The 16,952-nt window shown below is 41.2% G+C and overlaps 1 protein-coding gene across 1 annotated transcript; it reads right to left on the reverse strand.

The window, feature by feature from the left end:
• Positions 1-13,705: 13,705 nt before the first annotated feature.
• CRH (corticotropin releasing hormone) lies at positions 13,706-14,832 on the reverse strand. Its single transcript, XM_023546054.2, has one exon. The coding sequence runs from the start codon at positions 14,830-14,832 to the stop codon at positions 14,251-14,253; it is 582 nt and encodes a 193-aa protein (XP_023401822.2). The 3' UTR covers positions 13,706-14,250.
• Positions 14,833-16,952: the final 2,120 nt, after the last annotated feature.

Genomic DNA, 16,952 nt, shown 5'->3' on the forward strand with positions numbered 1-16,952 from the left:
AGAAAGAGAACAGCAAAAAAAAAAAAAACCCACAGTCACCAGAAGAAAGGAAACAATAAGATTCAAAAAAACCAAACCCTGTGCCATTGAGTTGATTCCGACTCATAGCGACCCTATAGGACAGAGTAGAACTGCCCCATAGAGTTTCCAAGGAGCACCTGGCAGATTTGAACTGCTGACCCTTTGGTTAGCAGCCATAGCACTTAACCCCTAATCCCCTAGGATTTCCAACAATAAGATTACAGCAGAAAAAAATGAAAGAACAGAAAAACAATAGGAAGAATCAACAAGACCAAAAGTTGGTTCTTTGAAAAGATCAGCAAAATCAATAAACCATTGGTCAAACTGACAATAGAAAAACAGGGGTGAAGCAAATAATCCAAATAAGAAATAAGATGGGGGACATTACAACAGACCCAACTGAAATAAAAATATAACAGAGTACTATGAAAAATTGTACTCCAACAAATTTGAGAACCTGGAGGAAAAGGACAAATTTCTAGAAACATACTACCTAACTAAACTAACAGAAATTGAGATAGAAAATTTGAACAGACTCACAGCAAGACAAGAGATAGAAGGAGTGATTAAAAAAAAAAAAAAAAAACTTCCAACAACAAAAATCTCTGGCCCGGATGGCTTCACTGGAGAATTCTATCAAATATTTGGAGAAGAGTTCATACCAGTACTACTGAAACTATTTCAGAGCATAGAAAAGGAAGGAATACTCCTGAATTCATTCTATAAAGCCAGCATAACCCTGATACCAAAGCCGAGCAAAGACACCGCCAAAAAAATAAAAGAAAGAAAAGAAAAGGAAATTACAGACCATTGTCTGTCATGAATATAGATGAAAAATTCTCAACAAACTTCTAGCCAAGAGAACTCAGCACCACATCCAAAAAATAATACACCATGACCAAGAGGAATTCATACCAATGGCAATGTTAGAAAATCAACCAATGTAATCCACCACTTAAATACTACCAAAGAATCACATGATCATCTCAATCGACGCTGAAAAGGCATTCAATAAAGTCCAACACTCATTCTTGATAAAAAGTCTCAATAAAATAGGTGTCTTAGTTATCTAGTATTGCTATAACAGAAATACCACAAGTGGATGGCCTTAACAAAGAGAAATTTATTCTCTCACGGTCTAGGAGGTTAGAAGACAAGATTCAGGGCGCCAGCTCCAGGGGAAGCCTTTCTCTCTCTGTTGGATCTACAGGAAGGTTTGTGTCATCAATCTTCCTTGGTCAAGGAGCTTCTCAGCACAGGGACCCAGTCCAAAGGACATGCTATTCTCCTAGCTCTTGTTTCTTGGTGGTATGAGGTCCCCATGTTTCTCCGCTTGCTTCTTTCTTTTATATCTCAAAAAAGATTGGCTTAAGACAAAACCTAATCTCGTAGTTTGAGTCCTGCCTCATTAACATAACTGTCTCTAATCCTGCCTCATTAACATCACAGAGGTAGGAATTACAACACATAGGATAATCACATCAGATGACAAAATGGTGAACAATCTTACATACTGGGAATCATGGCCTAGTCAAGTTGACACACATTTTGGGAGGACACGATTCAATCCATGACAATAAGAGTAGAGGGCATTTATACAAAACCAACAACCAACATCATTCTTAATGAAGAGAGGCTGAAAGCATTCCCCTGAGAACGGAAACAAACAAGAATGCCCTTTATAACCACTCCTATTTAACAGTGTGCTGGAAGTCCTAGCTAGAGCAATAAGACAAGAAAAAGAAAGAAAGGGCATCCAAATTGGAAAGAAAGAAGTTAAACTATTCCTATTCACAGATGATATGATCCTGTACATACAGAATCCCATAAAAGATTCCACAAGAAAACTGCTGAAACTAATAGAAAGATTCAGCGGAGTAGCAGAATACAAGATCAACATACAAAAATCAGTTGAATTCCTATACGCCAACAAAAAGAACTCTGAAAAGGAAATGGGGAAAGCAATAACATTTATAATAGCCATAAAAAGATGAAATACTTAGGAATAAATCCAACCAGGGATGAAAAGACCTATAGAAAGAAAACTACAAAACACTATTGCAAGAAACCAAAAGAGAGCTACATAAATGGAAAATCATTCCATGCTCATTGATAGGAATACTGAACATTGTGAAAATGTAAATTCTACCCAAAGCGGTCTACAGATACAATGCAATCCTGCTCCAAATACCAACAGCATTCTTTAATGAGATGGAAAAACTAATCACCAACTTTATATGGAACGGAAAGAGGCCCCAGATAAGCAAAGCATTATTGAAGAAGAAGACCAAAGTGGGAGGTTTCACACTACCAGATCTCAGAACTACCACACAGCTATGGTAGTCAAAACAGCCTGGTACTGGTGCAATGATAGACATATAGACCAATGGAACAGAATAGAGAACCTAGACATAAATCTATCACCTATGGTCAGCTGACCTTTGACAAAGGCCCAAAGTCCATTAAATGCGGAAAAGACAGTCTTTTTAACAAAAGGTGCTGGCAAAACTGGATGTCCATCTGTAAAAAAATGAAACAAGACCCATACCTCACACCATACACAAAAGCATTAAAAATGGATCAAAGTTCTAAATATAAAACCTAGAATTATAAAGATCATGGAAGAAAAAATAGGTACAATGCAAGGGGGCCTAATATATGACACAAAAAGAATACAAACCATAACTAACATTGCAAAAACACCAGAAGATAAACTAGATAACTGGGAGCTCCTAAAAATTAAACACTTATGCTCATCAAAAGACTTCACCAAAAGAGTAAACAGAGAACCTACAGACTGGGAATAGATTTTTGGTTACAACATATCTGACAAGGGTCTAATCTCTAAAATCTATAGAATACTTCAACACCTCAATGAAAAAAGGACAATGCACTTAAAAAAATGGCAAAGGATATGAACAGACACTTCAGCAGAGAATTCAGGTGGCTAACAGACACATGAGGAAACACTGACGATCATTAGCCATTAGAAAAATGCAAATCAAAACTACAACGAGGTACAATCTCACCCCAGCATTCCTGGCACCATTAAAAAAAACAGAAAATAATAAATGTTGGAGAGGTTGCGGGGAGATTCAGACTTTTACGTGCTGCTGGTGGGATTGCAAAATGGTACAACTACTACAGAAAATGATAGGGTACGTCCTTAAAAAGCTAGATTGAAATACCATACAATCCAGCAATCCCACTCTTAGTTATATATCCTAGAAATAAGAGCCATCACATGAATAGACATATGCACACCCATGTTCGTCGCAGAATTATTCACAATAGCAAAAGCTGGAAACAACCTAAGTTCCCATCAACGGATGAATGGATAAACAAATTATGGTACATACACACAGTGGAATACTATACAATGATGAAGAACAATGATGAATCGGCAAAAGGTCTCACAACACGGATGAATCTGGAGGGCATTATGCTGAGTGAAATAAGTCAACTCACAAAAGTACAAACACGGTATGAGACCACTACTATAAAAACTCCACACAGAAAGAAACAATCTTTGATGCTTATGAGTTTGGGAAGGGATGGGTAGGGGAAATCACTAACTAGATAGTAGACAAGTGTTAACTCTGGTGAAGGGAAAGACCGTGCGTGATATAGGGGAAGTCAGCACAACTCTTCTGAGGCAAAGTCATAGGAGCTCCCTAGACACATCCAAACACCTTGAGAGACCAAGTTACTGGAGCTGAAGGCTGGGGACCATGGCCTTGGGGGACATCTAGGTCAATTGGCTTAACATAGTTCATAAAGAAAATGTTTTACATCCTACTTTGGTGAGTAGCGTCTGGAATTTTAAAAGCTTATGAGCCGCCATCTGAGATACAACTGTTTCTATCATTCTGTCCCGTGTAAAGGGGAATGAAGAAAACCAAAGACAAAAGGAAAATAATAGTCCAAAGGACTAATAGACCACATGAACCAATGCGTCCACCAGCCTGAGACTGGAACAACTAGATGGTGCCTAGCTACCACCACCAACCGCTCTGACAGGGATCATAACAGATGGTCCCAGACAGAGCAGAAGAAAAATGTAGAACAAAATTCAAATTCACGGAAAAAGATCAGACTTACTGATCTGACAGAAACTGGAGGAACCCCCGAGACTATGGCCCCTGGACACCCTGCTGACTCAGAACTGAAGCCAATCCTGAAGTCCACCTTTCAGTCAAGGATTAGACAGGCCTATAAAACAAACAACACGTGTGAAGAACGTGCTTCTTATTTTAGTCAAGTATATGAGACCAAATGGGCAAAACCTGCCCAGAAAGCAAAGATGGGAAAGCCGGAAGGGACAGGGAAACTGGACCAATGGGCACAGGGAACCCAGGACGTAAAGGGAAAGGGGAGAGTGCTGACACATTGCAGGGATTGCAACCAATGTCACAAAACAATTTGTGTATAAATTTTTGAATGAGAAACTAATTTGCACTGTAAACATTTACCTAAAGCACAATAAAATTTTAAAAACGGGAAAAAAATGACTCCAGATGACATGGCTGGTCAAGGGTGACACCTGCATGTGACATGGTGCTAGGTGGAAGCGCCTCATGCCCTCCTGCTCTTCAGTGGTGTGAAACAGAGACTAGTAGCTTGACTTTATTTTTCTCTCAAAGCAAAATTTCAAAGTAACAGGAAAGAAATCAGAGGGAGAAAAAGATTTTGTGTTTCTGAGTGAGTCTGGTTCATGAATACCTAGAACTCCTGGTTGAACTCATCAAATAGAAATAGTTTTTTTCTCTAAGCAAAGGTGCGTCACTTACTTCTGCTGGTCTCTGGTAAATCTTGACCAAATTGTATCTCTCTAACAGTTGAGATAGAAGGGAAATGCTGCCTCCTTATTCCACTTGCTAGGTTTATGACTAAAAATTATTTTTGTCAAATTATCTAAAGCCCCATAGTGATACAGCACAGTGTTAAATGGTGGTTTTTTTGTTTTGTCACTTGAGGAAAATGTGAAAAATTTAGAAATAATATGGGACTAACAATCCTTTGTCCACCTTTTTATTCATCTCAAAAAAAAAAAAAAACTGGAACGCAGTACAAACTCAAAAGCAGGCGCAGATCAACACTAGTCATTCTCTGTCCTTTGTTCAGCTTCATGGTATAAGAAGTAGCAGTTTCTGTGATGGAAGAGAGCCAGCAGCCCCAAAAAATAATTTCAAAAACTATTTGAAGAAACACATATATACAGTTCCATTTTGTAAAAGCTATAGGAAAGCTGGAAACCCTGGTGGCGTAGTGGTTAAGTGCTACAGCTGCTAACCAAGAGGTCAGCAGTTCATATCAGCCAGGCGCTCCTTGGAAACGCTATGGGGCAGTTCTACTCTTTCCTTTAGTGTCGATATGAGTCGGAATTGACTCAACAGCAGTGGGTTTGGTTTGGTTTTTTTAGAGGAAAATTGTCTGCTTTTGATTTGTTGGGCTGTGCTTATAGAAAGGAGGTTTCTAAATCCAACTCGTTCTTTCTTTATGAGTTCTTAGGTGCCATCAAGTAAATTTCAACTCATAGCAACCCCCATAGAGTTTTCTAGGCTATAATCTTTACAGGAGCAATTCACCAGGTCCTTCTCCCGCAGAGCCACTGCGTGGGTTGAAATTGCCAACCTTTTGGTTAGCAGCTGAGCACTTTAACTTTTCACCACCTGGGTTCCTTCCTTTATGAAATCAAACCAAACCCACTGCTGTTGGGTCAATTCTGATTCACATAAATTTGGTCTACTTAGAAGTCACATTGAACAGGGTCATGCATGACCATGATTACAACACATTGTAGGGATTAAATCATATAAATGACGTTCAGTTTTTGTAAAGATGAGCATGGCAATAAAATTGTCTTTCCTTACTTGGCATCATGCTGTTGTAAATACTTCAAAACCAAGCTGATTGCCATCAAGTTAATTCTGACTCAGAGCAATCCTATAGAATAGAGAACTACCCCATAAGATTTCCAAGGCTGTAATCTTTATGGGTCCTGGAACCTTTTGGGACTTTCATTTGCTGATGCGGCACAACTCAAAATGAGAAGAAACATCCGTTAGTAACTGGGAATATACAAAGTATGAATTTGGAAAATTGGAAGTTGTCAAAAATGAAACGGAATGCTTGAAGATCAATATCCTAGGCTTTGGTGAGCTGAAACCAAATATAGGGTCACCATGAGTTGGAATTGACTCTATGGCAATGGGTTTAGTTTTTTTTTTTTTTGGTTGGTGAGCTGAAATGGACTGGTATTGGCCATTTTGAATTGAACAGTCATATGATTTACTACGCCAGGAATGACAAATTGAAGAAAAACATCACATTCATTGTCACATAAAACATTTCAAGATCCACCCTGAAGTACAACTCTATCAGTGATAGGATAATATCCATATGTGTGCAAGGAAGACCAGTTAATACAACTGTTATTCAAATTTATGCACCAACCACTGATGTCAAAGATGAAGAAATTGAAAATTTTACCAACTTCTACAGTCTGAAATTATCCAAACATACAATCAAGATGCATTACTGGTGATTGGAATGGAAAAAGACAAAGGAGAAGGTCAATGTCATTAGTCAAAACAAGGCCAGGAGCTGACTGCAGAACAGACCATCAATTGCTCATATCCAAGTTCAAGTTGAAGCTGAAGAAAATTAAAAACGAGTCCATGAGATCCAAAATACAACCTTGAGTATATCCCACCTGAATTTAGAGACCATCTCAAGAATAGGTATGACACATTGAACACTGATGACCAAAGACCAGAGGAGTTGTGGGATGAAATCAAGGATATCATTCATGAAGAAAGCAAAAGGTCATTGAAAAGATAGGAAAGAAAGAAAAGAACCAAATGGATGTCAGAAGAGAGTGCAACTTGCTGTTGAACTTAGAGTAGCTAAAGCTAATGGAAGAAATGATAAAGGAAAAGAACTGAAAAGGGCAGCTCAAGAAGACAAAGCAAAGAATTATAAAGAAATGTGCAAAAACCTGGAGATAGAGAAACCAAAAGGAAAGAACACATTTAGTATTTCTCAAGTTGAAAGAACAACAACAACAACAAAAATTCAAGCCTCAAGTTGCAATACTGAAGGATTGATTCTATGGGCAAAATATTGAATGACACAGGAAACATCAAAAGAAGATGGAAGAAATACACAGAGTCACTGTACCAAACAGAATTGGTTGGCTTTCAGCTATTTCAGGAGGCAGTATGTGGTCAAGAACCAATGATACTGAAGGAAGAAATCCAAGCTGCACTGCAGACATTGGTGAAAAACAAGGCTTCAGGAACTGATAGAATACCAATTGAGATGTTTCAACAAAACAGATACAACTCTAGAAGTGCTCAGTCATCTATGCAAGAAATTTGGCAGACAGCTACCTGGCCAACCGACTGGAAGAGATCCATATTTGTGCCCGTTCCAAAGAAAAGTGGTCCAAGAGAATGCAAAAACTATCAAAAAATATCATGAATATAACAGGCAAGTAAAATTTTGCTGAAGATAATTCAAAAATGGTTGCAGCAGTACATAGACAGGGAACTACGAGAAATTCAAGCCAGATTCAGAAGAGAACATGGAGCTGGGGATATCACTACTGATGTCAGATGGATCTTGGCTGAAAGCAGAGAATACCAGAAAGATGTTTACCTGTGTTTTATTGACTTTGCGAAGGCATTTGACTGCATGGATCATAACAAATTATAGATAACTTTGCAAACGGTGGAAATTCCAGAACACTTAACTGTGCTTACGAGGGACCTGCACATAGACAAAGAGGCAGTCATTCAAATGGAACATGGGGATACTGTGTGGCTTAAAACAAGGAAAGGTGTATGTCAGGATCGTATCCTTTCACCATACATATCCAGCCTGTATGCTGAGCAAATAATCTAAGAAGCTGGAATGTATGAAGAAGAATGTGGCATCAGGACTGGAGAAAGACTCATTAACAATCTGCAATATGCAGATCACACAACTTTGCTTGCTGAAAGTGAGGAAGAATTGAAGCACTTACTGATGAAGATCAAAGACTACAGCATTCAGTATGGATTACACCTCAACATAAAGAAAACAAAAATCCTCACAACTGGACCAATACGTAACGTCATGATAACTGGAGAAAATATTGAAGTTGTCAAAGATTTTATTTTACTTAGATCCACAATCAATGCCAATGGAAGCAGCAGTCAAAAAATAAAACGACATATTGCATTGAGCAAATGGGCTGCAAAAGACCTCTTTAAAGTGTTAAAAAGCTAAGATGTCATCTCGAAGACTAAGGTGCGCCTGACCCAAGCCATGGCATTTTCAATCGCCTCATATGCATGTGAAAGCTGGACAATGAATAAGGAAGACCGAAGGATTGATGCCTTTGAATTATGGTGATGGAGAAGAATACCGAATATTGGAAGAAGTACAGCCAGAATGTTCCTTAGAAGTGAGGATGGTGAGACCTCATCTCACGTGGTTTGGACATGTTATCAGGAGGGACCAGTCCCTGGAGAAGGACATCATGCTTGTTAAAGTAGAGGGTCAATGAAAAAGGGGGAGACCTTCAATAAGATGGATTGACACAGTGGCTGCAACAGTGGGCTCCAACATAACAACAATTGTGAGGATGGTGCAGGACTGGGCGGTATTTCATTCTGTTGTACAAAGATAGGGTCTCTATGAATCGGAAACAACTTGGCAGCAGCTAACAACAACCTCAATCTTTTATGGAAGCCAACTGCCACATCTTTCTCCCGAGGAGTGGGTTTTAACTGCGAAAGTTTGCTTTAGCACCCAAGAGTTTATCCACTATGCCCCCTGGGGCTCCTTCTATTGTAAATAGTTTGTCATAAGTAATCCCACAAGTCATTCTGCATAGCAGAGGAGCCTCTTTGCTGATGTAAGAAAGACAGAAGAAAGAAAATGAACATTTATAAAACATGTAATATAAGCAAGGCATGTGCAAGATGCTTTCTGCCTATTACTTATTTAGAGTTTTCAATAACCTTGTGAAGTAGGTTCTCATTTCTAGTTTACAGGGAAGAAAACTAAGGCACAGAGAGGATGAGTAATTTGTCCAAGTTATATATATTTTTTTATATACAGGTAATAAGTGGCTGGTCTGGGATTCAGAATCAGGCTAAGTCTCTTTGCACAGAACTTGCTAAAATGGGTTGTGGGTCGTTAAGTTGATAGAATCGAGGTCAAGGAAACGGTGTAGTCACCTAAGCACACTCAGGATAACCCCGCTACCTCCTGAGCCCTTTATGGAATCGGCCTTTCTTTTCTGACAGACAACATTAGTCCATAGTGGTTGGAGGAGAAATTTAACAACTGACTAGAAACGTAGGGATTTTAAAAGCAGCAAATCCAAGCTATTTGATCACAAATTTTAAAGGCTATGAGCTATTAACAGCTAAAAAGTTTTCAATAGAAGGTAAATATTAAGACCTAGTACAGGAGAGGAACCCTGGTGGCTGCAGCTGCTAACCAAAAGGTCAGCAGTTTGAAGCCACCAGGCTCTTCTCAGAAACCCTATGGGTCAGTTCTGCTCTGTCCTATAGGGTCACTATAAGTCGAAATCGACTCGATGGCAACGGATTTGTTTGTTTGTTTTGAGTACAGAAAAAGCACAAAAATAAAAGTAATCTCAATGGCTCATTAGACACCAGCAGTTTCCCAAAGATTATATCTCTTCACAGAAAATACCTTAAACTGATTTTACCCTTTATTTACTTTGGAACAGCTGCCATGGAAGTTTTCTCTAGACGAGGTATTGGCTTCAAGGAAACACTAAAATCCGTCGCTGTCGAGTTGCTGTCGAGTTGATTCCAACGCATAGTGACCCTACAGGCCAGAATAGAACTGCTCCATAGGGTTTCCAAGGCTGTTATCTTTACGGAAGCAGACTGCCAAATCTTTCTCCCACAGAGCAGCCGGTGGGTTCAAACTGCCGACCTTTTGGTTAGCAACTGAGTGCTTAACCACTGGGCCACCAGGGCTCCCTCTTCAAGGAAAAGAGGGTACAAAATGGACCCTAGGTCTGCTCGCCTAGGCAGAATTCATTATTCACTCAAATAGAATGGGCGTAAACAAGTCTTTAATCCTCATCAGTGATATGCCCATGCCATTTGTTTTTTTTAACTTTAGTGAGGGCAAGAAGACTCTGATGGGGAAGAGAAGAGTTTGGAGTTTACAACATGCACAGGATTCTGTCAAGATGATGTGTTTTCCACCTCAATTGCAAGGACATTGAGCTATCTAACCCATTACCGACAAAATCCAGTAACACCTTTTTTAAAAAGAGCCCAATTTCACTCAGTGTTAGAATATTCCTTCATCAAAAACTATATGCTTCAGTTTTATTCCACTGTGGCTAGTATGATTTCATGGTCCTCCTTTATCTTCTGTCAGGGAGCAGATAAGGCACTGGGAAGGATAATGCTCTCAAAGCCATAAGCACTTGGAATAATTTTGTTGGTCTTGAAGCATCACCTCAAAACATATATTTAGAGTAAAATCTGGTAAGGTGCAGGCCAAGCACTCATTTTTCACCCTAAGCTATTTTGAGTGGCAACAAAACAATATATTTAACCAAAGTCCTGCTTTGCCTCTGCCAGGCATTGTGCATTCATATAGCAGCTTCGTGAAATCTTCTGAGCTGAATGCATGCGGCTACCTCATTGCTTTGAAATCAGCAGCGTTCTAATCCAGTGGGGTAGTGAAGTTATCAGAAGGTATTTGTCTATTTTTGGTTGTTCTCCTAGGAAGAGCTGTGTTTGTCATGGTGCTTTAAAATGTAGGGAGTTTGAGTCATACATCCAATGTATTTCACCGAGACTTCTTTATGATTCTCCCACATTCCATTAAGTTATGTTTTCAAACCCCAAGCAATATAAATGACTTTCACTTATAAGATTAAGTGGATCAGTTACTTCAAAATCAAAACCTATGTCTGTCAGGTATTTATAAAAGAAATATTGATAAGATTTTGTTTCATGGAGAAGAAAAATGCCTTCATTAATTGCTCAAAACTAAGCCTGCAGTTTTGCAAAAATTATACTGAGTGTATACATATATACACACACACACATACACACACAATGTGCCTCATGTGCAGCTATCACTAACACAGGTACATATACACACACACACACACACACTCACACAGGTACAGAGGTGGTTCAGTAGTAGAATTCTTTCCTTTCATGCTAGAGGCCTGAGTTTGATTCCTAGTCAATGTGCCTCATGTGCAGCTATGACCCTTCTGTCGCTGGAAACTTATATGTTGCTGTGATGCTAAACAGGTTTCAGTGGAGTTTTCCTACTAGACTAGGAAGAAAGGCCTAGAAATCCACTTCTGGGAAAAAAAAAATGTATATATATATGTATATTCACATCTTGGTAGAAACTTCTTACTTTAGCAGTGAAGAGAAGATTATATTAATATGTCCCAGAATATTGTTTTGAGTGTGTCAATGTAATTTTAATAAGGATTTTTTTTTTCTTCTGCAGGCTTTTCTAAACTCAAACTCCTTTTAGTTTCACTATGATTTTCATCTCAGTAAATCACATACAAGTGGACTTTTAAGAGAAAATAAAAAGTAGAATAGCCTGAACTCTTTTTTCCAAGAGCTTTCCTCCACTGCATGTAATATTCTTGCCCCTTTATGGATCATGAGTGTGAATTGCTTTCATGGCTCTTGAACGTAGCCAAGATAACCTGAGCTTGCTTTCCGCCCCTGATAATAATTATGTGCCATATAATTATTATTTTTATCCTTTCTTCTCAGTAGAGAAGTGGCTGGACCAACCCTAAAAGGACTGGCCCCCTTTTCCTCTAAGTCCTGTTTTCTTCTGTTACAGATTGGAGTTGAGGCCTCTCCTCTCCAGGGACAAGCTGCAGCTTCAGGGAGCAGGGAAGGAGCTGATTCTGAGCCAGCTCGCCACATCTTCTCCTTTTCCTGGTTGAACTCCCTGAGTGAATGATGTTCACTCCAACTGCTGCCCCTCTGCCTGCCTGGCTGAGATTCACAGAGGCTACAGGGAACCCAGATGAAATTAATATGATGCAGATGATGAAGGGACCCCCAAACAAGATTTCTGCAAAAAACAGAACAAAAAAACTTTAATTCCAGATGATTTATCTATCCTATTGACAGAAAATAATACTTTGAGAATATAGTTGCAGAAGGCATTGGAAAAAAGAAACCTGATTTTATGCACATCTTTATTGGGTGGGAAACATTATGAAGGGTGTATAGGGTGGGTGTGTGTGTTCGTGCATCAGTAGCAAGTGGCAGGTGTTGAAAAAATGGGCACTACGCTCTTGTCTCTACACGCACTGGCTTTTTGTTATGTGTCACAGTAGTTCTTTTTCCCTTTCCTCTTTGACAATGCAGGTGGTCAGTGAAACGCAGTGTTCACGCAGAAGTGACTGATTTAGCAATATATGGACAAAAGGTAAATCATTGACCAAAGGTATGAATTGTTTCACAGATGTTTCCTCTTTTCCGTAATAGATTCTCTGGATATCCAGAAATGCTCTTCGAATTTGGTGACACTTTCACAGCCAGAAAGGTGAAGGTCTGGGACATCTCTTGTGATGTTTTTTCTAATTTTAGTTCTAGATATTCAGGCATCAGGCACTTTAATTGACAAAGACCTTCCAGCAGGAACTGTCTACTTTTTCATGTATCCACTGAGGCACCAATGCAGTAAATTGTAGAACAGCACACACGTAACACCCCCGCAGATATATATTTAAGTCATGTTTGATTCATCCTATCATAGTCCCTCCTTCAGAACATGCTATAACCCTACTCTGTTTGAGCTCTTAAATAAATGCAGTTTTTAAAAATGTAGTCTTATAGTGGTTTATTTGGTGTTTCTTATTTTCTTATGAATCTACTAGTCAAGTGTATTTAAAGCATCCCTAATTACTTGTTTTTCTTCCCAAATTAGTTTTGAAGTATTAAACATGTGATTGAATTTTTAAGCTGTAACTAAACCACCAAAGGTGAATTCATACTGTTAGATATACTGTTCAGTTTTAGAAGTGAATAGTTTATATTACTAAGAATTAAAGTGATTCACCTGGCAGAGACATAAATGTGGATGGTATCTGTGAAGTTCTAAAAGTCAAAATGCCCTTTGTAAGAAAAAATTTCACAAGTGCCATTTTATGGCAACTAAATTTAGTTATTTTAAGTGGAGATGATATTAAGTTTCTCATATTAGAAGTAGGCATCGGGAGATAGTTGGAAAAAAAATTATGGTGTCCAGGTAGTGTCTTGATAAAGTGAGTCTGTCTCATAGAAAAAATGTGGCATTTTCGCAGTAGATTTTGGAGGAATACCCTGCCTCGACCCTTCTCCTCTCTTCCCGATTATTTTAGATCTTATAGCTAATCAGATTTAAATGTTATTTCCATGGTGGACCTATGTTTCATTTATAGAATTACCAAGTCTTAGAGCTGGAAGCAATTTTCCAAATTAACTCAATCTCTAAGGAATTGTAATCTGAGGTAGAGATGAGCCCAGGGTGATAACAGATCTGTAGGAGCCACTGACGTTATTTGTCTGTGTTTTTAGTAAACAGTAAAATGATGCAGGGAGCTTTTTTATGTTGTTGTTCGGGAGCTTTGTTCTGGTTTTGTTTTTTATTGTGCTGGCGACAGTTTGGAGAAAGCTGGGAGCTGAGAATGTCCCATGTCTGAGGAAAAATGCAGCTTTTATTAAAAATATAAATATTCGACATTGTCTTACACAACCAAATTGACCAAGGATTGGAAAGATGTTTTATTACTGAAACGTTCACAAGTAAAAGTTGATTCAAAAGAGCTTACAGATTTTGCATCATCCACTCACCCAAGAGAACAGCATTCTCTTTAGCTCAAACCACAGCAAAAACAACTGGATGACTTCTGTCTGCTTCCTCAAAACGGTTCCTCCCGTTTCTACAGTCTCGATAAACACCACTAAAGAAACCTGGAAGCGGAAACTAAAAGGCAATACAAGTAACATTTCTTTTGTTGTTACTGCACGTGATTACACTTTGTGCATGCTAATTAAGGATTATAGGCTCTCTCGGTGTACATCCTCTATGTTTCAAGCTATATAAAAATAAACAAATGGTATCAGAGCAGCGCTATGGTACAGAATACTGTATTTATTTTTGTTATTTTTTGTGCTAAATGCAGAATCTTTGGCCACACGCACTGTTTCATTTCCCAATAATCTCCATCAGTTTCCTGTTGCTGTGAGCTTGCTGCGCTAACTGCTCAGCCCTGGCCATTTCCAGGACTTCTCGGAGGAGGTGGAAGGTGAGATCCAGCGAGATCGGAGGCTCCTCGGACCGCCTCTTCCTCTCCGCTGCCTCCTGGTGGCCGCCCAGGGCGCTCTCGACTTCGTGCTCCCCGGGACTCGCGGGGCTGTTGAGCGAGCGCCGGGGCAGCGGCAGCTGCTGCAGCAACGCGCGGAAAAAGTTGGCCGCCTCTTCTGGCGAGGGGCGGCTGCCGCCGGCGAGGGGCGAGGAGGCAGGCGAGAGGGGAGCAGCGGGGCTCTTGTTGGGGTTCCCCAGGCGAAGGAAGTATTCTTCCCCCATGCGGAGCAGGACGGGCCGAGGCTGAGGCTGCTGGGACTGCTGGGGCTGCGGCGGCGGCTGGAAGAAATCCAGGGGCTGGGGGTGCTGCGGGGCCTGCCGGGCGCCGGAGTCAAGCCCCCGGCTGAGGAAGGCCCTGCAAGGCGGGCAGGGCAGCAAAGCCACCAGCAGAACGCCCGCGGACATGAGCAGCGTCAGCCGCATGTTAAGGGCGCTCGCTGCAGCACAGAGGTGGGCGGAGGGTGGAATGAGAGAAGACAAGAGAGAAACAAAGAGTTGGTTAGAGTTTAGCTCAACTAGGGGGTGCACTCGGAAGTCTAGCCCTACAAGACAAGCCCAGGAGTTGCCGGGCTCTGGAATGCTAACGGGCGCTGTCCGCGGTGCTGAAGCTCTGGTCTAGGACTTGTAGTGCTTGGGTATTAGGGGAAGCAACCATGGGGACTTCTGGGGCTGGGATCATACGGGGAACAAGAAAGGGGCTTCTGCAGGACTCGGCGCCAAAGCGCAGCACCTCGCCAGGCAGTAGTGTCCCTCCTCCTTCTGAGACCCCAGAAGGGGCGGTCCCTGAGTCCTCTCCCTAATGATCCCGAAGACTGATTGCCTGCGCGTTAGGGAAGAGCTGCAGATTTAAGATTTCACCTGCTCGGAACCCCCTTTTTCCTGACTTTTCTGCATTTTCCCTCAAATTGAGAACTACTTCCTCTTCTCCCTCCATCGCTACCCTTCCTTCCATCCCTAGGGAGTCAGGGTCGATTGGGTGCTCGTCTACACAGCCAGCAAGGAGCAACTGGCAGGTCAAGTAACGACGAGCAGCCGTCTAAGTTTGCCTTTCCTACATCTCTGCTTACTGTCGGAATCCTGGAGGCACAGTTAGCAAACACACACGAACACGCACACGCACACGCACTTGCATACACGCCCGCACAGGGACAGCTGTCTCCGCGGCGCACACTGCTGCAGCTCAGGAAACACAACGTTGTTGCCTGGTTTCCGTCTAGGCGCTCCCTACCTTCCAAGGCGCTTCCGCAGGTGAGCCGGACAGCTGCCGCTTCTCTGCAGAGGGACCTCTCTGGGTTTTTTTCAGGAGGCTTTCTTCCCTTCCTCCTTTCTGTTCTCACTCTTTTTCTTTCTCTCTTCCGTCTCTCTTCAGTCTCTCTCCGGACTTGGGCTCCGAGTTTCTCCACACCAGAGCTTGGAGTGGGATTTTATAGTGTCGACCCTCTTCAGAAACCACGCAGCATTTGCCTAATAAGCTGACGCTCTCTTGACAGCTCGATTGCGTGCTGCCTCTGCTCCTGCATAAATCATAGGGCCCTGCCAGAGGAAAGAGGGGCAGAGTTTTGCTATCTCAACACCGAATCTCACATCCAATTATATCAACAGATATTTATCGCCTCCTTGGTGACGTCAACGAGCCCTAAAATGGAAGGGCTTCTTATGACTTGTCCATTGACAAAAATTCTTGAATGAGATTTCCCAGATGTGAAAACATACTGACTTCTTACTATGAAAGGCCAAACTGGGGGGTTGGAAAAGAGCGAATGGAGGGGAAAAGAAGGGAAATGCAAGGGAAGGGAGGTCAATCTATGTACAGTCCTGCGGGAAAAGCAGCGACCAGTCATAGGGAACCTAGATTCCCCTCTTCCCTCTCCCTCTTAACTTCTCTGACCAGCTGTCTCGGGAAACACTTCAGTGTCTGAAAATATCCCTTTGCTGCAGCCACAGTCCCATCATCTCTCTGCCTGGAGAATGAAGAACAAAGAGATAGACATCCAGTACTTAAGCCTCTACCTGCGTTTTCCTCCCGAGAGCAGATAAAGAAATCATGGCTCTGCAGAGGCAAGACCAACAGTTTAAGTCTCCTGAAACACAGACCAAGTTTTTTCAATGATGACAAGAACTACTGCCCTGATGAGGGGCACAAACCAGGGTCAGCCAGGGGTGCTGCAAAGATTTTCAGTTCTCCTGGAATCTTACTGCTCTTACTTTGTCTCTCCTACCAGGAATTTATCATGGACTTTTTTTATTCCTAAGTAATTAAGGAGACAAAGGACCAGTGAGAGGTGAATGAGTTAAACAAGCTTTACTTAGCCTTGTTGTTGGTTAGTTTTTGTCCAGCCTATTCCCACTCATGGTGACCCCATGTGTGCAGAGGAGGTCTGCTCCATAGGATTTTCAAGGCTGTGACCTTTCAGAAGCACATCACCAAGCCTGTCTCCCAAGGCACCTACCTCTGCGTATGCTCAAACCCCTGATTGTTTGGCTAATAGTCAAGCTACTCAATACAAACCCAAGGAGAGGAGCATCCATTCTAACTTCCTGTA

Source organism: Loxodonta africana, chromosome 14, assembly GCF_030014295.1.
Source record: "Loxodonta africana isolate mLoxAfr1 chromosome 14, mLoxAfr1.hap2, whole genome shotgun sequence".
NCBI classification, from domain to species: Eukaryota; Metazoa; Chordata; class Mammalia; order Proboscidea; family Elephantidae; genus Loxodonta; species Loxodonta africana.